Raw genomic sequence first — 23,935 nt, forward strand, 5'->3', positions numbered from 1 at the left:
CGCATTCAAAAAACATATCCTGATGATCTAATGCTTAACTAGAATGGGTTATTTCAAAAGCAAAGCCACAATTGCTTAACATTGCTGAGCTTGCCTGCTGGATTCCAGGATGTAGAGATGCCGGCATTGGACTGGGGGAAACACTGTAAGAAGTCTCACAACACCAGGTTAAAGTCCAACAGGTTTATTTGGTAGCAAACACCACTAGCTTTTGGAGCACTGCCCCTTCGTCAGGCGATTGGGGAGTTCTGATGACAAACAGGGCATATAAAGGCACACACTCGGTTTACAGAATACTGATTAGAATGCGAGTCTTTACAGCTAATCAAGTCTTAAAAGTGCAGACAATGTGAGTGGAGATAGCATTTAGCATAGGTTAAAGAGGTGTGTATTGCCTCCAGACAGGACAGTAAGTGAGATGTCGCAAGCCCACAACACACATGACAGTGCAGAGACGCTGAGCAAAAACTGGTAGCCAAGTTCCACACACATGAGGACGTCCTCAACCAGGATCTTGGGTTCATGTCACACTATCTGGAACCCCCATGACTTGCCTGGGCTTGCAACATCTCACTTAATGTCCTGTCTGGAGACAATACACACCTCTTTAACCTATGCTTAATGCCATCTCCACTCATGTTGTGTGCACCTTTAAGACTTGATTAGCTGTAAAGACTCGCATTCTAATCAGTATTCTGTAAACTGAGTGTGTGCCTTTATATGCCCCGTTTGTCATCAGAACTCCCCACTCACCTGACAAAGGGGCAGTGCTCCGAAAGCTAGTGTGTTTTTGCTACCAAATAAACCTGTTGAACTTTAACCTGGTGTTGTGAGACTTCTTACCAGATTCCAGGATGGCATGGTAGTACAGTGTGCTGCTGCTTCACAGTATCAGAGTCCTGAGTTCAATTCCAGCCTTGGGTCACTATCTGTGCGGAGTTTGAATGTTCTCCCTGTGTGTATGTGCCTTTTCTTTAGCTGATCTGGTTTCGTCCCACAGTCCAAAGATGTTTAGGTTAGATGGATTAGCGTAGGAAATGTGTGAGGTTACAAGGATAGGGTGGGTGAGAAGCTCTGGGTTAGATACCATGGGCTGAATGGCCTATTCTGCACTGTAGGGGTTCTATGATTCCAGAAACCAGGAACAGTTTGACTGTATAATTCACCTTACTCACTTTGACCTCAAGTGGTTTCACCTCAACTGTTAGAATATATTTATAACAAGTGAATTTTGTACCTGAACCAACCTTTTAATGATAGACGAGTAATCCAGACAGCCAAGGTCATGCTCTGGGAATCTGGGTTCGAATCCCACCACAGCAGATGGTGAAATTTGAATTCAATAAAAAAATCTGGAATTAGAAGTCCAATGATGGCTATGAAAGCATCGATTGTGGTAAAAACACATCTGGTTCAGTAATGTCCTTTAGGGAAGGAAATTTGCCATCCTTACCTGATCTGGCCTGCATGTGACTCCACAGAGTTTTACAACACAAAATTGCCCTTTGGCCTATTGTGTCTTCATCAGCCATCAAGAACCTATCAATTCTTATTCCATTTTCCACACTTGATCTGTATGCTATTGAGTTTCAAATGCTCATCCAAATGCTCCAGATCCACAACAATGTAGTTGAATCATAGAACCTTACAGTGCAGAAAGAGGCCCTTCGGCCCATCGAGTCTGCACCAACCACAATCCCACCCAGGCCCTACCCCCATATCCCTACATATTTTACCTGCTAATCCCTCCAACCTAAGCATTTTTAGGACACTATGAGGCAATTTTAGCATGGCCAATCAACCTGACCCACACATGTGGGAGGAAACTGGAGCACCCGGAAGAAACCCACGCAGACACAAGGAGAATGTGCAAACTCCACACAGACAGTGACCCGAGCTGGGAATCGAACCCAGGTCCCTGGAGCTGTGAGGCAGCTCCACTGTGCTACCGTGCCGTCCTTAAATGCCCTCTGAAGGAGTCTAGCGGGGAACTCAGTTCAAGGGCAATTAGGGATGGGCAATAAATGCTGGCCTAGCTGGCAACCCCACGTTCACAAGAGAATAAAAAGAACAAAGAAAATTATAGCACAGAAACAGGCCCTTTGGCCCTTCAAGCCTGCACACTGACCATGCTGCCTGACTGAACTAAAACCCCCTATCCTTCCAGGGACCATATCACTCCATTCCCATCTATTCACGTGTTTGTCAAGATGCCCCTAAAAAGTCACTATCGTATCTGCTTCCACTATTTCCCCCAGCATCGAGTTCCAAGCAGAGTTTTACACAGTTCCTTTGTGCACAAAATTTGCCATGTGAATCTTCTTTAAACCTTGCCCTTCACACCTTAAACCTATTTCCCCTAGTAATTGACTCTTCCACCCTGGGAAAAAGCTTCTGACTACCCAAAAAAAGGGTAGGTAAAACCGTGTGGTACAATACACATGCACTTACAATACAGATGCTGAGATATGCTTATCTCCACATCCGCATTATATACAAGGGGTAGGATTTTCCAGACCTGTCCACTCCAAACCAGAAAATTCCCATCCAAAGTCAACAGATGCTTTAGATGGTTCATCAAATTTTCCTGTTCCACCTGCGGCGATTCCAGCCACAGACGGGACTGGAAAATTTACCCCTGAGCATCTAATCAGACAGGCAGGCTGTCCAACATACTTTCCATGTAATGTTGGCCACCCACAGTTTATCCACCTCTCGAACGCTGGAAGATTTAGACACTGAGGAACCTGGATATGAATCATTCCAATCTTGTCCAAGTATTTTCCACCCCATTTGCTAAGTACATATAACACTGATAACTTTCATGACCAGTCTCATTTTCCTCTGAAGTCTTGTGCTTGCTTTTAGCAAGTTGGTTTGCAGTAAGCAGTGCTCCATCTTATTATTGTTATGTTTAGGAACTCAGTAAGCCTGCGTTTTAGTGATGCACTCCCCAACAAAGACCCACGCACTCCAGACGTACTCTCTTCCACCTTCTTCCGCTGGGAACAAAATACAACCGAAGCAAAAACAGCTTCTTCCCTGTTGCCACCAGACCTTTGAATGGACCCAGCATATCATGGAATCCCTATAGTGCAGAAGAGGCCATTCAGCCCATCGAGTCTGCATTGACTCCTGACAGAGTATCTTCCCAGGTCCTCTCCCCCGCCCTATCCCTATAATCCCACACATTTCACATGGCTAATTTAATCTGAAGTACACATCTTTGGACTGTGGGAGGAAACCAGAGTATCTGGAGGAATCCCTCGCACACATGGGGAGAACATGCAAACTACACACAGACACCCAAGACTGGAATTAAACATGGGTCCCTGGAGCTATGAGGAGTCCCTGGAGATATAAATGCTGCCCGAGTAAGCTGATCTTTCTCAATACTGTATGGGTAGCTGCAACACTATATTCTGCATACTGTCCTTCTCTCCTATGTACTCTATGAATGGTATGCTTTGTACAAATACTGAAGATGCTGGAATCTGAAACAAAAAACAGAAAACACTGGAAAATCTCAGCAGGTCTGACAGCATCTGTGGAAAGAGAATGGAGCTACAGTTTCAAGTCTAGATTACCATTTGTCAGAGCGCTCTGAAGAAAGCTCATCCAGACTCAAAACATTGGCTCTATTTTCTCCTCTCAGACACTGTCAGACCTGCTGAGATTTTCCAGTGTTGTCTGGTTTTACTTTGTCTGTACAGAGCTTGTACAGACAAAACTTGTGACATGTGACAATAATAAGTCAAATCAAATCAAAAGATCATTACCGAGAGCAGCACATGTTACCTCATTCCAGATGGGCCGGACCTGCCCCAGCTTAACACTGAGGATGGGAAGGAAGCCTACGTTCCAGAATCTAATGTCACCTTCACGTGTTCTGCGGATTCCAATCCACCGGCAACATTCGAGTGGCTGCTAAATGGCGAACTCCTTCAGCAGACAGGCCCAAAACTGGAACTCATCAACATCACTACAGACGACTTTGGGAATTACACCTGCAAGGCTCATAATAACCGGACTAATTTATACGCGGAGGCTACAAAGCAAATCACCCTAATCGGTAAGCAATTGTCTTTCCAAACACAGGGATGGGGAAGCATGTCATTTGCCAAGCCACAGAGTTCAGGATGGACCCAAAGACTCACCATTAATAACAACCCACCTTGTTTAAAGTACATTTGGAAGTTTGCAATAGAATGCATCCTGTGCATTAGTATCACTGTCAATGTTACCGACTCACTTTGTCATCAGTATGTGACTAATGATATGTCAACAGTTCAATTCTCAGATGTAAACGGGCTTTTTAATTAATTAGGTTAGCCTCCTGAAGAAATTAAAAGAGGGAGAGATGAAGGGGACCAAAGTAGCCAATCAGCGAAATGCTAATCACTGGCATTGCAATCACTATCATCAAAATAAAATATTGCAGAATTAAATGGTCAGAGCCTGAAAGAGAGGGGGCGTAGCTTGTAATCCAGATTATAACATAGAGGATGAAATGCACGTAGAAATGTACCCCACCACTCCCCCCCTGCCCCACACGTACACACAGACACACAGAGAAACACAACAGAAACAACACACACACACACGCACACACATAGGAACACACACAGAAAAACACACACACACGCACACCATATATACACACACACATACACATACACACACAGAAACATACACATGCACACAGGCATGGTTAGTAAGTTTGCAGATGACACCAGGATTGATGGCATAGTGGACAATGAAGAAGGATATCTCGGATTGCAATGGAATCTTGATCAATTGGGCCAGTGGGCTGACGAATGGCTGATGGAGTTTAATTCAGATAAATGCCAGGTGATGCATTTTGGTAGATTGAACCAGGGCAGGACTTAATCAGTTAATGGTAGAGCACTGGGGAGAGTTACAGGACAAAGAGATCTAGGAGTAAAAGTTCATAGCTCCTTGAAAGTGGAATCACGGGTGGACAGAGTGGTGAAGAAGGCATGCTTGGTTTCATTGATCAGGACATTGAATACAGGAGTTGGGATATCTTGTTGAAGTTGTACAAGGCATTGGTAAGGCCACACTATCTACAATTCTGGTAACCCTATTATAAAAAGGATATTATTTAAACTAGAAAGAGTTCAGAAAAAGTTTGCTAGGATGCTACTGGAACTTGATGGATTGAGTTATAAGGAGAGGCTGGATAGACTGGGACTTTTTTCCGTGGAGCGTAGGAAGCTGAGGGGTGATCTTATAGAGGTCTATAAAATAATGAGGGGCATAAATCGACTAGATAGACAATATCTTTTTCCAAAAGTAGGAGAGTCTAAAACTAGAGGGCATAGGTTTAAGGGGAGCGGGGAGAGATACAAAAGTATCCAGAGTGGTAATTTTTTCACACAGAGGATGGTGAGTTCTGGAACAAATTGCCAGATGTAATAGTAGTGGTGGGTACAATTTTGTCTTTTAAAAAGCATTTAGACAGTTACATCGGTAAGATGGGCCAAATGGGGACAATTGGGACTAGCTTAGGGATTTAAAGAAAAGGGCAGCATGGTCAAGTTGGGCCAAAGGGCCTGCTTCCATGCTGTAAATCTCTATGACTCTATCACACAGACACACAGACACACACACACAGACACACAGACACACAGACATGTACACCAAAACACAGAAACACACATGCACACACATACATGCACTGAATCACAGACACAAACATGTACATCAAAACACAGAAACACGCACACACATGCACAGAAACACACACAGAAATACACACACATGCACAGAAATACACACACAGAAACACACATATACTCACAGAGAATCACACACAAAAACACTCACAGAGGGGTGACATCTGAACAGTGTCAAAGCCTAAAAATTATCAGACAGACTTTTGACCTTGACTTGCGATTCCAAACTGGCAACAGTGAATCGCACCAAACCACCCACTTCCCCTCTCCCATCCTCACCACCTTCCTAACATCCCCACCTCACCCCCATGTATGGAAAGCAGATGGAGAATCAGTCAGGGAGTATAACCAGTCTTCAATCTAATACTGTCTGAATTATGAAGCCTTCTGAATGAGAAGGTTATGTTCCGACTTGCCTCGAGATCTGCAGACGCTATTATTTATTTTCTTTCCATGTATTTAACAAACTCTTCAACTTGCTCTTATAATTGGCCTCCTAATATTCCCCTTAAAAGTTCAGTCCATTCCCCAGCCTCTGAAGGTCATTTCAAGTCAGTGCATGAGGTTAAATGGGATGATACAGAACTGCCCTATATCCCAAGCCCTGTGTCCTATCTGCTGGAGTGAATGTAAAGGAATAAGAACTGGCCAGCAAGCTATTTCATGTCATTTTCAAATGTTGAATTACCCCCTTGTCTGACCTGTTAAAGTAAAAAAAAAAGTTTGCAGGTTTTACCCTCTCGAATAATGCTACATTTTCCTATAGAGTTTATGACTGCATTAACCTCCATCATGTGCAGGCTGTCCACCAGTCCACCAGTGAGATCATTGGAGGGTTCTCTTCTCCAATGCAGATAGGTGTGGCATGGTGGCACAGTGAACTGGGTTCAATTCCGGCCTCGGGTGACTGTCTGTGTACAGTCACAGTGGTTTATAGCATGAAAACAGGCCCTTCGGCCCATCTTGTTTGCCCCTTTTTTTAACCACTAAGCTAGCCCCGATTGCCCACATTTGGCCCATATTCCCCATATCTATCTTAGCCTTGTAACTGTCTAAATGCTTTTTATAAGACAAAATTGTATCCACCTCTACTACTACCTCTGATAGCTTGTTCCAGACACTCACCACCCACTGTGAGAAAAAACTGCCCCTCTGGATATTTTTGTATCTCTCCCCTCTTAAAGAGTGGAGTTTGCACATTCTCCCTGTGTCTGCGTGGGTTTCCTCCGGGTGCTCTGGTTTCCCCCCCACTGTCCAAAGATGTGCGGGTTAGGTTGATTGGCCATGCTCCGTTGCCCCTTAGTATTAGAGGGACTATAAATGGAGTTATGGGGATAGGGTCTGGGTAGGATTGCTGTCGGTGCAGGTTCGATGGGCTAAATGGTCTCTCTTTACATTGTAGATTGTATGATATTTAAAGTACTGTAATCCTCTCCTCCTCACTTACCACCTATACATCAGGATGTGATGGTGAGATCTATTTGTTAGCTGGGTCTGAGAGCTGTACTCATGGGAGTGTAACCCCACCTAGAAATCACAGGGTCTCAATTGGTTAAGGAAGAGATATATTTTCATAAAATGACCCCTGGTCTACATAAAAGGGAGTTGTTATTCAGTTGAATGCCTTATTCACATCAAACCCCAGGATGGAGCAAGGGTAAGCTCACTCACAAGGCTGGAGGTGAACAAAATCACATGGCCCACTCATCTTTCTCACTGATGTCAATGAGTAATGAATTTGGATGAATCCATAGAATTTCTACAATTCAGCCCATCAGTTCTGCACCAACTCTCCGAATGAGCATCTTACCCAGACCCTAACCACTGTGCCCCAATACGAGCCCAAAGTGGGTGAAATTTATGTTGGGAAATAACACGGAATGGCGGAAAAGCTGCCCACTTTGCAATCTACCCTACCTGCTCCTTCTCCCGAGACCAATCTTACCCTCTCCCCCCAGAAATACTTCCTTCAGTGGTGTCCTATTCCACCAACTATATTGTCCCAAAATCTGATTCTCACTTCTGACTGCTGGTGGTTTCAGTGACCTCTGCATTAATCTTTCATCTACCTGCTACAGTGTCCCAGTAGCACCGCCACTCCTTCCCTAATCCCATCAATTAGCATGTTCCCAGATTAAATGTTCTCAGCTTTTAAGCAGAGAGGTTTCCAAATCTACTGAAAAATTTCTGCATGTTTAATAACCTGGGGCGTAACTTTGAAGCTTAGCCCAGTTTCTTCTCTTTGCAAAAATATACTCTATTCATAAAAGACTTCCAAGAACAACAAAGAATGAAAAAAAGTACAGCACAGGAACATGCCCTTCAGCCCTCCAAGCTGCACCAATCATGATGCCTGCCTAATCTAACACTGTACGCACTCACGAAATCCATATCCTTCCATTCCCGTCCTATTCCTGTATTTGTCTAGTTGCCCCTTAAATGCCACTATCGTACCTGTTCCCACCATCACCCCAGGCAGCACCCTCTGTGTCAAAAAAGCTGCCTCGCACATCTCCTCTAAACCTTTCCCCACACACCTTAAACCCATGTCCGCTCGTACTTGACTTTTCTACTCTGGGAAAGAGCATCTGACTATCCACTCGGTCCACGCCACTCATAATTTTATAAACCTCTATCAGGCCACCCCTCAACCTCTGTCATTCCAGTGGGAACAAACTAAGTTTATCCAACCTCTCCTCATAGCTAATACCCTCCAGACCAAGCAACATCCTGGTAAACCTCTTCTGTACCCTCCCCAAACCATCCACATCTTTCTGGTAGTGTGGTGACCGGAATTATACACAATATTCCAAAACAATCCAAAATGGTCAATGCAGAAAGTGCAATTATTTTCAAATTTTTGACGTAGGTCACGTTGGGTTCTGGGTTGTTCTAGTCTCATCTGTACACTTTTTATTTTATACTTTGAGTACCAGTTCGTGCATGGACATATGCATAGAATACCTACAGTGCAGAAGGAGGCCAGTTGGCCCAGCAAGTCTAAACCTACTCTCTGACAGAGTGGCTAGAATTCTCCAGCCAGTCACGCTGGTGGGATTCTCTGGTCCCATCGGAAGCACACACCCACCCATGGGTTTCCCATTGACAGAGGCGGGACCAGAGATTCCCGCCATGAGCAAACAATGTGCCACCTCCTACTGGCGGGAAACACACGGCTGGGAAGCCGGACAGTCTCACCCAGTGTCTTATCCAGGCCCATTTGCCCACCATATCTCTGTAACCCCACATATTTGCCATGGCTAATCCATCCAACCTAGACATCTTGAGAAGCAATTTAGCGTGGCCAATCCACCTAACCTGTGCATCTTTGGAGTGTGGGAGGAAACCAGAGGACCCGGAGGAAACCCATACAGACACGGGAAGGAAGTGCAAACTCCACATATGCAGTCACCCAAGGCCGGAATTGAACTCAGGTCCCTGGCATGACTAACTACTGTGCCACCCATGTTGCCCCACAAAATATTAAATAATATATTATTCATAAAACAACTTAAAGAACATCACAAAACATTCTAAAATGGCCACCACAGAATGAGCAGTAATACTCAATCTTTCTACACAGATCATATTACACTCCAGGCTGCTTTAATACAAGGGAGAGAGCATGGCCATTGTAAAAAGTTAATTGGATATTTAAATCATCGACATAAATCATACACTTGGCAAGTTATCCCTCTTGGTTTTGTTTCATGTTGCTGCATTCCAAAACGTTACCTCCCAGAACCAAGTGATGGGGAAATTGGCCTCTTAACCATTTTCTTCTTGTGGAGACAGGTTGAAGTGTCAAATTCTTTCTGGAATCGCTGAAGGGATCTGTGTGGAGAGGTTTGCTGAAAGCCATAAAAAGAACTGCAAACATTCCCCCACCCTGCCACCCCCCCCACTCCCCCCGGCATAAATTTTTCTGCCAGATGTTTGTGGTTATGTTGTGTAAATCCAGCCGTTTTTATGCGTCCTTTCAATACATATTTGCAGAACCACATTTTCACATTCCAGCTCTTTGTCATGCAACAGGAGACAGTGTGGGTCAGAGAGTAGCCACATGTGAATTAGCCCCAGTACAAGGCCTAGAAGGTGTATTCTGTCTGTTGTACCTCCCAGTATTTCTAGCAGATTGGCTGGTATTTCTGCTCTAAGTGAATTTAAATCTGTGTTATCAGCTGGTGAAGTCTATTTAAAAACATTCTTTCACGGGATGTTGGCTAGGCTTGCAGTTGTTGCCCATTCCCTAATTACCCTTAAACTGAGTGGCTTGCTTGTTCATTGCTGTGAGCATGTAGGCCATTCAGCCCCTCCAGCCAACTCTGCTATTCAATAGGGCCATGGCCAATCTGTTTATGTTTCTAACCCCACATTCATATCTACCCACAAATGGCCAACAAGAATCTCTTTACCTCCACCTTCAACATTTTCAATGGCCCCACCTCCACCACCTTCTGAGGCACAGACTTCCAAAATCGCTGGGTCAAAATCCTGGTACTCCCTCCTTTACAGGGACTGCAGTGTTTAAGAAGGCAACTCGCCATCACCTTCTCAAGGGGCAATTAGGGATGGGCAATCAGTACTGGTATAGCCTGTGATGCTCTCATCTTACAGAGGGATCACTTATAAAAGAAATTACTTTGCGTGGCCAATTTCATTTCCCTAACCTTGCAGATTTACCCATACAAGATGCAACGATCATTGTTGGTTTATTGGGTAAATTAAGTTAAACGTGATTGTTGTACAGCTGCTTTGTAACACTATGCAGTGATTTGTTCCTGAAGTGATGTGCTTCATTATGTGTACACCATTGTTGCTCCAACTTGCAATTTCATTTCGCAGCAAGCACAAAGGCAGGCAACAAGAGTTACCCAAAGTTGCTCCCAGCCCTTAGGTCACAGAATTACAGAATCCCTCCAGTGCAAAAGAGGCCATTTGGCCCATTGAGCCTGCACCATCTTTCTGACAGAATATCCTACCCAGGATTCTCTCCTCACCCTATCCCATAACCCCACATATTTGCCAAGGCTAATTCATCTAACCCCATCTTGCAACACTAAAAGGCAATTTAGCATGGCCAATCCACCTAACCTGCACATTGTGGGACACTAAAGGGCAATTTAGCATGGCCAATCCACCTAGCCTGCACATTGTGGGACACTAAGGGGCAATTTAGCATGGCCAATCCACCTAACTTGCACATTGTGGGACACTAAGGGGCAATTTAGCATGGCCAATCCACCTAACCTGCACATTGTGGGACACTAAGGGGCAATTTAGCATGGCCAATCCACCTAACCTGCACATTGTGGGACACTAAGGGGCAATTTAGCATGGCCAATCCACCTAACCTGCACATTGTGGGACACTAAGGGGCAATTTAGCATGGCCAATCCACCTAACCTGCACATCTTTGTGCTGTGGGAGGAAAGCACCCAGCGGAAAACCACACAGACACAGGCAGAATGTGAGAGCTCCTCACGGTGACCCAAGACCAGGATTGAACCCGGGTCCCTGGCACAATGAGGCAGCAGTGCTAACCACTGTGTCACCGTGCCACTCAGTCAATGCATTTCCAAACACAGCACAGAATAAACAGGATTGTTTTCTCAGAATAAAACTGTGATTCTCTTTTTGTCTCAGAAGGTATTACCAAACCAAAAATCATTGCCAATGCTACACATCCGGTGGAAGGCACTGACACCGTGACTCTGACCTGTGATGTGTCTGGTCATTTTCGTTCCATTATTTGGGCCAAGAATCAGCTGATACTCGCAAGTGAAGGAAACATGAAACTTTCGGAAGGGAATAAAACGTTAACACTCAGTGCAGTGAACAGATCTGAGACGGGGAACTACACGTGTAAAGCCCTGAGCACGATCAGCAGCAAAGAGAGCGACCAGTTCGAACTAATCATTTACTGTGAGTATTGAACTGTCTTTCACTGAGTTACATAGAACAATACAACACTGGCACAGGCCCTTCAGCCCACAATGTTGTGCCGAACATGATACTAAATTAAACTAAACCCTTCTGCCTGCCCTTTGTCCATATTCCTCTACTCCTTTCACATTCATGTGCTTATTTAAAAGCCCCTTAAACACCCCGATTGTACCTGCCTCCTCCACCACCCCTGGCAGCACGTTCATAGTCTGAGGATTCGGGGTAGACCATTTAGGATGGAGGTGAGGAGCCACTTCTTCACCCAAAGAGTGGTGAGCCTGTGGAATTCATTAGCATAGGAAGTAGTTGATGCCAAAACATTTAATGTATTCAAGAGGCGGCTGGAAATAGCACATGGGGAGAAAGCAGGATTAGACAATTGAGTTGGCCAAGCCATGGTCGTGATGAATGGTGGAGCAGGCTCAAAGGCCAAATAGCCTCTTTCTCCTCCTATCTTCTATATTTCTATGTTCCAGACACTCAATGCCCACTATGAAAAAAACTTGCCTCTCACATCTCCTTTGAACTTTCCCCCTAACACCTTTAATGCATGCCCCTTAGCATTAAACATTTCAACTTTGGGAAAAAGATTCTGATTGTCAACCCTGTCTATGCTGTTATCGTTTTATAGACTTCTATCGGGTCTCCCCTCAGCCTCCGCCGCTCCAGAGAAAACCTCAGTTTGTCCAGCCTCTCCTTATAACTCATACCTTTTAATCCAGGCAGAATTGTATCTTACAACTTGCGGTAAAGAGTGTGGTGCAGTAAGTTAGCTTCCTTGAGTTCAACTCCCACCCCAGGACTTGACAGCCAAGGAAGGTGTATTTAAACAGGTTGAGTGATAGAACAAAGAACAAAGAACAACCCAGCACGGGAAACAGGCCCTTCGGCCCAACGAGCCCGCGCCGCCGCATCACCCTACACCTATTCTACCCTGCATGTCTACAAATGGAACCCCTAACTTAGCCAGATTCAGGGGAGAATAGTGTCAATTTGGTAAAACCAATCAGCCTAAGAGCACATCTTTGGGGTGTGGGAGGAAACCGGAGCGCCCGGAGGAAACCCACGCAACCACAGGGAGAATGCACAAACTCCCACAGACACAGGCCCAAATCCATGTATCTGCACAGCTAGCAGTGCTAGTCACCGAGCTGTTGCGGCGCCCGTCTACCGGTCCAGGATCAAGCACACACACCGACACGAAGTACTAGGCCACTCGCGGAACTTCCAAGAGCAGCCCATGCACGACCCACCGTGTGCATGCCCCTCGTTTGACACGAGGTGGACCTCCACCTGCGGAATAAAAAGACAAAAACGTTAATCTTACAAGCCTGCTTTTCTGGTGTCTCCCGAGGTTCTAACCTTATTTAATAGCCCCTACCATAACCCTCCATCCTCGTTTCACTCATGTGTCTATCTAACTGAACCTTAAACGAGTCCAACGTTCCTGCCTCCACCACCCTACTCGGTAGCGCGTTCCACACCCCCACAACTCTCTGCGTAAAGAACCTTCCTCTCACTTCCAAATTATACCTCTCCCTGCTCACCCTTAAATCATGACCTCTCGTGTTTGTACCCAGTCTAGGGAGCAGCCTATCACTATTGACTCTATCTATTCCCTTCAGTATCTTATATACTTCTATCATGTCCCCCCTCAATCTCCGTCTTTCCAAGGAGAAAAGTCCCAGTTTCTCCAACCTTTCCTCGTAACCCAGCCCCTCCATGCCAGGCAACATCCTGGTAAACCTCCTCTGCACCCTTTCCAGAGACTCCACGTCCTTCCGTTAGTAAGGTGACCAGAACTGGACGCAGTACTCCAAATGCGGTCTAACCAACGTTCTGTACAACTGAAGCATTAGATGGCAGCTTTTATACTCTATACCCCTTCCTATAAAGGCTAACATTCCATATGCCTTCCTAACAACCTTCTCCACTTGTGACGCAACCTTCATGGATTTGTGAACCTGCACTCCCAGGTTCCTCTGTATGTTTATACTCCTAATCTGTCTACCTTTTATCACATAGCTCCTCTCTGCATTATTCCTTCCAAAATGCATCACCTCGCATTTGTCAGGATTAAATTCCATCTGCCACCTATCTGCCCAATGCACCAACCTATCTATATCCTGTTGTATCACCTGACAATCCAGTTCAGTACCCGCCAACCCTACCATCTTGGTGTCATCAGCAAACTTGCTGATCACACCACCTACACTCTCTTCCAAGTCATTTATGTATACTACAAAGAGGAGAGGTCCCAGTACTGAGCCCTGCGGCACACCACTGGTCACTGGCCTCTAGCCCGACAAGGTCCCCTCCACAACCACCCTCTGTCTCCTATTACCCAGCCAGTTCTCAATCCACCTAGCTACCTGGCCTCGTATCCCATGCGCCTTAACTTTTTCTACCAGCCTACCATGAGGGACTTTGTCAAACGCCTTACTGAAATCCATATAGATGACATCAACGGCTCTCCCATCGTCAACCGTTTTTGTCACCTCCTCAAAGAATTCCACCAGATTCGTAAGGCAAGACCTCCCTCTAACAAAGCCATGTTGCGTATCCCTAATCAGATCGCAACGCTCCAAATGCTCATACATCCTACCCCTAAGTATTTTTTCCATTAATTTCCCTACCACCGATGTCAAACTCACCGGTCTATAATTTCCAGGGTTATCCCTACTACCTTTTTTGAACAGCAGGACCACATTTGCTACCCTCCAGTCCTCTGGGACCTCACCTGAGTCCAAAGAAGGGACAAAGATTTGCGCCAGAGGCCCAGCAATTTCATCTTTCACCTCCCTAAGCAGCCTGGGATAAATACCATCAGGCCCCGGAGCTTTATCCGTCCTTACGCTACGTAAAAGCCCCTGCAACCTGCAAATCCTTCCAATGGCTGGCTTTAAGAATGGGAAGGGAAAAAATGATCACTAACAAAACCTGTCAGCCAAATTGAACTACATTTTGAATGTAGGATTATTTTAAAATTTAAGTGTCAGGCACAATCTCGTGGGTTATGTTTGAAGGAATAAATTATTCTTCAAGAGGTTTTAAAAAAAAAGCAAAATACCTGGAATCAGATGAGAATGTTTAATTCTTGTTTTAAAGATATTGGATGAGATTTTCAGGTCTCCCCCATGGCGGGGTCTTCTGGTCCAGCCATTGTCAATGGGATTTCCTGTTGAATCCACCCTGTGGTGCCATGAAGCCCATGACAGGGGTACAGGAACCAGCAGGACCAGAAGATCCAGCCTGAGTGAACAGCCAGTCAATCTCACCCATTGTGAAGCATTTTATTGGACTATATATTTTCTCTATGAATGAGATAGGATGGTGTAGGAATATAGGAACATGGGAATTAGGAGCAGAAATAGGCTTATTCAGCCCTTTGAGTCTGCTCCACCATTTCAATCAGATCATGGCTGATCTCTCTCTGGTCTCAAATCCACACCTATCCATCTCTTTAACCTTTTTTTTAATCAGAAATATGTCTATCTCCTTCATTCAATCATTCAATGATTCAGACTCCACCACGCTATGGGGCACCGAGTTCCACAAATTCGCCATCCTCTGTGAGAAATAGTTTCTCCTCATCTCAGTTTTCAATCTACCACTTCTCAACCTAGACCTGTTGTTCTAGATTGCTTCACAAGGGAAAACATTTGATGTAGGTTTACTTTATCAATCAATCCCTTTTAGTATTTTATATACCTCGATCAGATCCCCTCTCATTCTCCAGTGAGTATAAGCCCAAACTGTTGAATCACTCCTCGTACATCAACACTTTCATCCCAGAATCAATCTGGAGAACCTCCTCTGAACTGCCTCCAATCCCATCACATCCTTCCTCAAATAAAGAGACCAGAACTGGACACCATACTCCAGATGTGGGTCTTACCCTAATCAATTGTAACAACGCTTTTCTACTTTTATACTGAAGAAGTGATTAAGGATAGGATGAACTATGCTCCTATTGAATGGTGGAGTAGGCTTGAGGGGCCAAATAGCCTACTCCTGTTCCTATTTCTTATGGTCTGGGGGGTAGAGTGAGGAAATAAAAACACAATATCAAATGGGAATTGGAGTAGCTCACCTTGGGATATATTAACAGACGCGCATGTTCGTGAGTGCATTCGTAATGTTACCAATGGCTGATGATAAGAGTGGAAGAGGCTCCTGGTCAGCCATGCTTAATGTGGAGTGGTGCCCCTTAAGCTAAATGACCCTAGTGACAGACTAGCAAACTATTCTTGGAATTAACAACTACAGAAACAGAAAAGTCTGCCTTAGTGCACTACTGGGTGCAAGAAGAGAATTGGAGTTGGAATATTTCAGCCATGCCTGTTAGCAGGGTTTTCTGATGAGGTGACAAATATACTGAGGAAACCAATGTCACAGCATAAAGGTAAAACTATTAAAAAACCAGTGATCAATGGGAGATCTGTCCTGGTCCCACCCTCCTCCCCCCCCCCATGCTGACACTATAGTTAAGGAAAGCCACCAACACCTCTACTTTCTCAGAAGACTAAGGAAATTTGGCATGTCAGCTATGACTGTCACCAATGTTTACAGATGCACTATAGAAAGCATTCTTTCTGGTTGTATCACACTTGGTACAGCTCCAGCTCTGTCCAAAACCACAAGGAACTACAAAAGGTCATGAACGCAGCCCAATCCATCACGCAAACCAGCCTCCCATCCATTGACTCTGTCCATGCTTCCCGCTGCCTCAGCAAAGCAACCAGCATAGTTAAGGACCCCACCCACTTCGGACATTCTCTCTTCCACCTTCTTCCTTCAGGAAAAAGATATAAAGCTCTGAGGTCACGTACCAACCGGCTCATGACAGCTTCTTCCCTGCTGCTGTCAGACTTTTGAATGGACTTACCTTGCGTTAAGTTGATCTTTCTCTATACCTTAACACTACATTCTGCACTCTCTCGTGTCCTTCTCAATGCATGGTATGTTTTGTCTGTATAGTGCGCAAGAAACAATACTTTTCACTGTATGTTAATACATGCGACAATAATAAATCAAATCAAAAAGATATTATATTGATGGTCTCAGCAACAGAATACAGAATACATGTTATCAGTAAAAAAAATCAGTTCTACATTTTCTTAATCTAATTCTCTGCCTTTCATTAGTTGAAAAGTGATTTAGTTTAATGTCCATACATCAATGTAAATCTTTGTCACTTATTTCAGCCAATTGCTCAATACTTTCCAGCATAATGGTTTTTCATTTATCCATTTCATTTGACCATGTTACATCTCTCTCGGCTAAAGTTATTTCCCCGTTGCCTGGATACGGTAAACACCACTGCAAAGGTTAAAGTTGAGGTTCCCACCGGCTCACTGCCAAGTTGAGTAGACATATTTTCCTGTGTCCAGAGTCACGCCCAATCTATGGCTGGGCTATGAACCAACTATTCAGAAAATTGCAAAATGTGTTATAGAGTCATAGAGGTTTACAGCATGGAGACAGGCCCTTCAGCCTAACTTGTCCATGCCGCTCTTTTTTTTAAAACCCCTAAGCTAATCCCAATTGCCCGCTTCTGGCCCATATCCCTCTATACTCATCATACATGTAACTATCTAAATGCTTTTTAAAAGATAAAATTGTACCTGCCTCTACTACCAACTCTGGCAGCTTGTTCCAGACACTCACCACCCTCTGTGTGAAAAAATTGCCCCTCTGGACACTTCTGTATCTCTTCCCCTCACCTTAAACCTGTGCCCTTGAGTTTTAGACTCCTCTACTTTTGGGAAAAGGTACTGACTATCTCGTTGATCTATGCCCCTCATTATTTTATAGGCCTCTATCAGGTCATCCCTCAGCCTCTTACACTCCAGAGAAAAAAGTCCTAGCCTGTTCAGCCTCTCTTTGTAACTCAATCCATCAAGTCCCGGTAGCATCGTAGTAAATCTTTTCTGCACTCTTTCTAGTTTAATAATATACCCTCTATAATAGGGTGACAAGATTTGCACATGGTATTCCAAGTGTGGCCTTACCAATGTCTTGTACAACTTTAACAGGATGTCCCAACTCCTGTATTCAGTGTTCTGACCGATGAAACCAAGGATGCTGAATGCCTTCTTCACCACTCTGTCCACCTGTGACTCCACTTTCAAGGAGCTATGAACATGTACCCCTAGATCTCTTTGTTCTGTAACTCTCCCCAACACCCTACCATTAACTGAGTAAGTCCTGCCCTGGTTCAATCTACCAAAATACATCACCTTGCATTTGTCTAAATTGAACTCCATCTGCCATTCGTCAGCCCACTGGCCCAATTGATCAAGATCCCATTGCAATTGGAGATAACTTTCTTTACTGTTCCATTATAATTATCTCCCTGATATGACTCTGCTAACTAAGGCTTCCCATACCATTGGCTTGAAACTGTTGATGCCTTTCAGCGCCTTGCATTGACAGAAATATTAATCACAGTAAATTTCTTTGAAATGCATTTAAAATATCAATCTATACGTCTTAAAATTATGATTGCTTGTTTTAAATCTCTTACCGCACTCACATGTGGGTAAGTTATCATTCCTTTTCCTACTGTTAGCTCTGTCAGTGTGTGTGTTCTGTCTAAAGTCAGAGAAATCTAAAATAAGCGCTTTCAATAACCCATCCACTTGTAAACTCAATTGGATAGAGATTCGCCTGCCTGGGTTGCATAAACCTAGTGGATGTTGCTTGTAGCTACCCCCACCAGGAGACTTGCTGTCATGATATGTCATGCTTGCCTGCCTTACACCTAAGTGTGAGGTGGTGGTGGTGATGGCATAGCAACATTGTCACTGGGCCAGTAGATCCAGGGTTCGAGTCCCACCACAACAGATGAAAAATTGGATTTAAATAAAAACAATCTGGAATTAAAAGTTTAACAATCACCATGACCATGAATCTTTCAGACCAGAAACCCCCAAATATACTCTGAAGCCAGACTAGATCCCAATACTTTTTCTATTTTGGCATAAAAGTGAGGATAGGATAGGATCTTTCATGTGGGTGGGTAGACACTCTTTAAAATTCGCAACCATCCAAGTGAAGAATAAACTCTTCATCTCGAGATCAAAATGGAGGACACCCCATCCTGAACGTGTGCCCAATGAAAAAAGCCTCTCTGTGTCTTCCCTGTCTAAGGCATTCCAGTGTGTAAGATTTTAAGTTCTGGGAGCCATAGGCATTGTGTTTTTGCAGTAATTCAGGTAGTTTATGTGATGATTTCAATTAGGCCATTGAGGTTGGCCTATTGGAATATGAACACCTTGACTAAGGAGTCAATTGATGGACCCATCAGGGAGTCTTTTCCTTGTATTTAACTGGGAGTGTCAGTTCCTCTGATTTACTTTAATGTAAAGTTTATTTATTAGTCACAAGTAAGCTTACATTATCACTGCAATGAAGTTACTGTGAAAATCCCCTAGTTGCCACACTCCGGCATCTGTTCAGGTACATCGAGGGAGAATTTAGCATGGCCAAGGCACGTGACTAGAATGTCTTTCAGACTGTGAGAGCATCCGGAGGGAACCCATACCGAGACAGGGAGAACATGCAGACTCCACACAGACAGTAACCCAAGCCGGGAATCGAACTCGGTCTCTGACACTGTGAGGCAGCTGTCCTAACCATTGTGCCACCATGCTGCCCTAATGTGAGCATAGTTATTACAATAAATAAATAAGCTTAAACCTGATTATTAACTGGTTTATTCTTTGACTAGTTGTCTGGTAAATAGCGAGATTAGTAGGTTGACAATCAGATCAGTTGACAGAATTATTGGTTGATTGAAGTTTCTGGTTAGAATACAAAAAAACCATGTACGCCCACATAATGGTAAAGCAGAGTAAAGTCAATAAATGTCATTCTCTAGCAGTTGTCCCATGGACATACAGAGTCTCCTATTGTCCTGATGTTACATTTTTATTTGTTAATATGTCTGCAGATGGACCTGACCAAACCCAATTGCTGATGGCATCAAAGGAACATACAATTCTCTACGGATCCAACGTTACCCTCACATGTGAAGTGGAGTCCTTTCCACCTTCTGAATTTCGGTGGTATCGAAATGGGGCCAACCTGCACCATGATGAAGGGCAGTTGATCATCAGTAACGTCACCCAGGGCAACTCGGGCAATTACACGTGTGAAACCTACAATGAGAAGACAAAGCGCAGGCAACAAAAAACAATGCAAATCTTTCCATCGGGTAAGTAACCACCTTGTATATGGTTTGCATGAATCTTTCTTGCAAAATGTGAGAAGAGAAAAAGAATCACTTGAGTTAGAACAGCTCACAGTTGCCAGAATCAGGATAAGACCCACTCTATCCCGCTTCCTAATCGTGCCAATAACGTGATGTAGTTTTCGATCACTCTTCGTGACTATTTTTTTGACATGTCCTCCTTCAGCCGGAAGCAAAAATGTCACATTTCTCGCTCCGCCAGAGGATCAGTGACTGTCAGACCTGAAGACTCATTTAAAAACTCCCCCCCCACACCACAGGTCCTTAGTTGCTCTGAGTTTGATTGTCGGAGACTTTAAGTTGGGCCGCCAGAGACAAGACATGAAAACAGACAGTGTGGGAAATACTCGACAGGTCTTATAAGGAGAGATTGATCAATTTAAGCCTCTACTCATTGAAGTTTAGAAGAATAAGAGAGATCTAACTGAGTTAAAGTATATTTATTAGTCACAAGCAGGCTTACATTCACACTGCAATGAAGTTACTGTGAAAATCCCCTAGTTGCCACACTCCAACACCTGTTCAAGTACATTGAGGGAGAGTTTAGGATGGCCAATGTATCTAGCCAGCATGTCCTGTAAACTTGTGGGAGGAAACTAGAGTTTCTGGAGGAAACCCATGCAGACACGGGGAGAACATACAAACTTCATACAGACAGTGACTTTAGCTGGTAATCGAACACGTATCCTTGGTGTCATAAGCCAGCAGTGCTAACCACTGTGCCACTGTGCCAATCACATTGTCACAGCATCTGTGAAGCAATAAAGTGACAGAGTTAATACTTCAGGTCTGTGAAATGAGCCTGTCTGGTGTATGCTGGCTTACATGTCATCACAGGCCTGAGTAATGGCTCCAGTCAGCAGTGGGAGGTTGCACAACCTTCAGTTGTAATAAATGACAATCAGTTAGCAGTGGCGCAGAGGTTAACACTGCTGCCTCACAGTGCCAGGGACCTAGGTTCAATTCTGGCCTTGAGTGACTTTCTGTGTGGAGTTTGTGTGATCTCCCCATGTCCGGTTGGGTTTCCTCTGTGTGCTCCGGTTTTCTCCCACAGTCCAAAGATGTGCAGGTTAGGTGGATTGGCCATGCTAAATTCTCCCTCAGTGTACCCGAACAGGTGCCGGAGTGTGGCTACTAGGGGATTTTCGCAGTAACTTCATTGCAATGTGAATGTAAGCCTACTTGTGACTAATAAATATGCTTTACCTCAGTTAGATCTCCTCTCATTCTTCTAAACTCCAACAAGTAGAGACCGAAACTGCTCAATCTCTCTTCATAATACAAGCCCTTCATCCCTAGAATTAATATAGTGAACCTGCCTCCTGCAACTCCCTCACCTGTGCTCCTATCTCACCAGCCCTCTGCCCACCTCCCTGATCAGTCCTCTTACCTCCACCACAGTGAAAATCTGGGTGACACCCACTGGTGCATCCTTATGTTACCTCCCCAGCTACTGGCCTATCAGCCTGACCTAAGTCTTCTTCCTATCCTTCCAGCCCCAAGAATGTTGGGACCTTTTATGTAATCCATATCGATTACCCTTCCCTGCAAAGGTGTTTGCTGATTTTACAGGGCTATTATAAAATAAAGTCACAAAAATGTTGCCATTAATTACCAGGAAATTCTTGCTGTCAAGCATGTGTTAGAACCCTGATGTACAGAGGGATCTGGATGTCCTAAAAACATGGAAGGTAGGAGCAGGAGGAGGCCATATGGCCCTTCGAGCCTGCTCTGCATTCATCATGACCATAGCTGATCATCCAACTCAATAGCCTAATCTTGCTTTCTCCCCATTATCTTTGATCCCATTTGCCCCAAGTGCTATATCCAACAGCCTTTTGAATGTTTTGACATCAACTACTTCCTGTGTCAATGAATTCCACAGGCTCACCACTCTTTAGGTGAAGAAATGTCTCCTCATGTCCGTCCTAAATGGTCCATCCTGAATCCTCAGACTGTGACTCCTGGTCCTGGACACCCCCACCATTAGGAATATCCATCCTGCATCTGATAGGCTGAGCGAGTGGGCGAGGACCTGGCAGATGGAGTATAATGTTAGCAAGTGTGAGGTTATCCACTTTGGTAGAAATAATAGTCGGAGAGATTCTTATTTAAAAGGCGAAAAGCTGCAGCATGCTACAGTGCAGAGGGACCTGGGGGTCCTTGTGCATGAGCCACAAAAACCTAGTCTGCAGGTGCAGCAGGTGATCAAGAAGGCGAATGGGATGCTGGCCTTTATAGCGAGGGGGATAGAATATGAAAGTAGGGAGGTCTTGTTGCAACTGGACAGGGTACTGGTGAGGCCGCAACTGGAGTACTGTGTGCAGTTTTGGTCGCCGCACTTGCGCAAGGATATATTAGCTTTGGAGGGAGTGCAGAGGAGGTTCACTAGGCTGATACCGGAGATGAGGGGGTTGGACTATGAAGAGAGACTAAATAGATTGGGTCTGTACTCGTTGGAGTTTAGAAGGATGAGGGGGGATCTTATAGAAACATATAAGATAATGAAGGGGATGGATAGGGTAGAGGTAGAGAGATTCTTCCCGCTCAGAAAGGACAGCAGGGCTAGAGGGCACAGTCTCAAGATAAGGGGGGTGCAGTTTAGATCAGAGTTGAGGAGGAACTTCTTCACTCAAAGGGTGGTGAATCTCTGGAATTCTCTGCCCGTTGAAGTGGTGGAGGCTACCTCGCTAAATATAGTTAAATCACGGGTAGATAGGTTTTTGATAGACAAGGGAATTAAGGATTATGGGGAGAGAGTGGGAAAGTGGAACTGATTCACTTCAGATCAGCCATGATCTTATTGAATGGCGGGGCAGGCTCGAAGGGCTAGATGGCCGACTCCTGCTCCTATTTCTTATGTTCTTATGTTCTTATCTACCCTGTCTCGTCCTGTTAGAATTTTACAAGTCTCTATGAGATCCCCCCTCAATCATTTGAATTCCAGCAAAAACAATCCTAACCTTTTAAATGTATGTAACTCACGTATCAGTCCCACCATCCCTGGAACCAGCCTGGTAAACCTTTGCTACACTCCCTTGAGAGCAAGAACATACTTCCTCAGAAAAGGAGACCAAACTGCACACAATATTCTAATTGTGGCCTCATCAAGGCCCGATGTATGAATGATAAAAGAGGTAGTCTGCAGGCACACTAAGTGAATAGGAAGACAAATGGAATGGTGGCCTTTATTGCGAGAGGAATGGAGTACAAAAAGAGGGAAGTTTTGTTACAACCGTACAGGGCATTGGTGAGACCACACCGACAGAGTAGAGCATCAGCCTGCTTAAATAATTAGGAACGTATAAATTTTAGAAGCAGTTCAGGGAAGGGATGGGTGCCGGGGATTGTTGAGGGGGCTGGCATTGGTGTCATCTGAGGAGGAAATATTGGTCAAGTTGGGCCTGTACCCATTGACATTGCAAGATTCAGAGATGACCTATTGAAATACATGAGGGGGCTTGGCACCTTGGATGTTGAAAGGACATTTCCCCTTGTGGGAGAGACTAGGGATCTGTAGTCCACAAGGGATCTCCTATTTACGATGGAGATAAGAAACATCTTGGAATTCCCAGTTCCAGGAAGCAATGGACAAAGAGTGGAATATTTTTAGGCAGGATTAGATAGAATTTTGACTAATGATGGAGGGGGAGCAGGGGTGGGGAGGATGTCAAAGCCCTAGGGGCTAAAGGGATCAAGGGATATGAGGGGGATGGGGGGATCAGGATTTTGAATTCAGTGGTCAGCCATGATCATAATGAATGATGGAGCAGGCTTGAAGGGCCGAATGGTCTACTCCTGGTTCTGGTTTCTATGATAAAAATCATAAATCACTACCCTGGGTGTTAGAAAGTCAAGATCTATAGACATGCATTTATTGATAATGTAGCTTGTGTATGTGCAATGTTAATGATTGGATATAGTAATTAGGCAAGCCCAGAGTTGTAATTAGTTAATCATTAGCGTAGAAAACAAACCAAGTAATTGGAGCTATTAGTTGGGGTTGGATATTGATTGCTTTCGAATGAGTGTT

At 44.4% G+C, this 23,935-nt stretch overlaps 1 protein-coding gene across 2 annotated transcripts in view; it reads left to right on the forward strand.

Annotated features, from left to right (window-relative positions):
* Positions 1–23,935, forward strand: part of LOC145354057 (cell adhesion molecule CEACAM5-like) — a 64,033-nt gene that overhangs the window by 32,982 nt on the left and 7,116 nt on the right. The window contains exons 6-8 of one of the 2 annotated variants that reach the window (XM_080205187.1): positions 3,809–4,072; positions 11,349–11,624; positions 19,603–19,866. In XM_080205187.1, coding sequence (XP_080061313.1) covers positions 3,809–4,072; positions 11,349–11,624; positions 19,603–19,866 — 804 coding nt within the window. Of the gene's footprint in view, positions 1–3,808; positions 4,073–11,345; positions 11,625–19,602; positions 19,867–23,935 lie in introns of both variants that reach the window. The other variant, XM_080205185.1, reaches the window with a different exon arrangement.

Source organism: Carcharhinus amblyrhynchos, chromosome 16 (genome assembly GCF_965287045.1).
Source record: "Carcharhinus amblyrhynchos chromosome 16, sCarAmb.v2.hapA, whole genome shotgun sequence".
Classification (NCBI taxonomy): domain Eukaryota; kingdom Metazoa; phylum Chordata; class Chondrichthyes; order Carcharhiniformes; family Carcharhinidae; genus Carcharhinus; species Carcharhinus amblyrhynchos.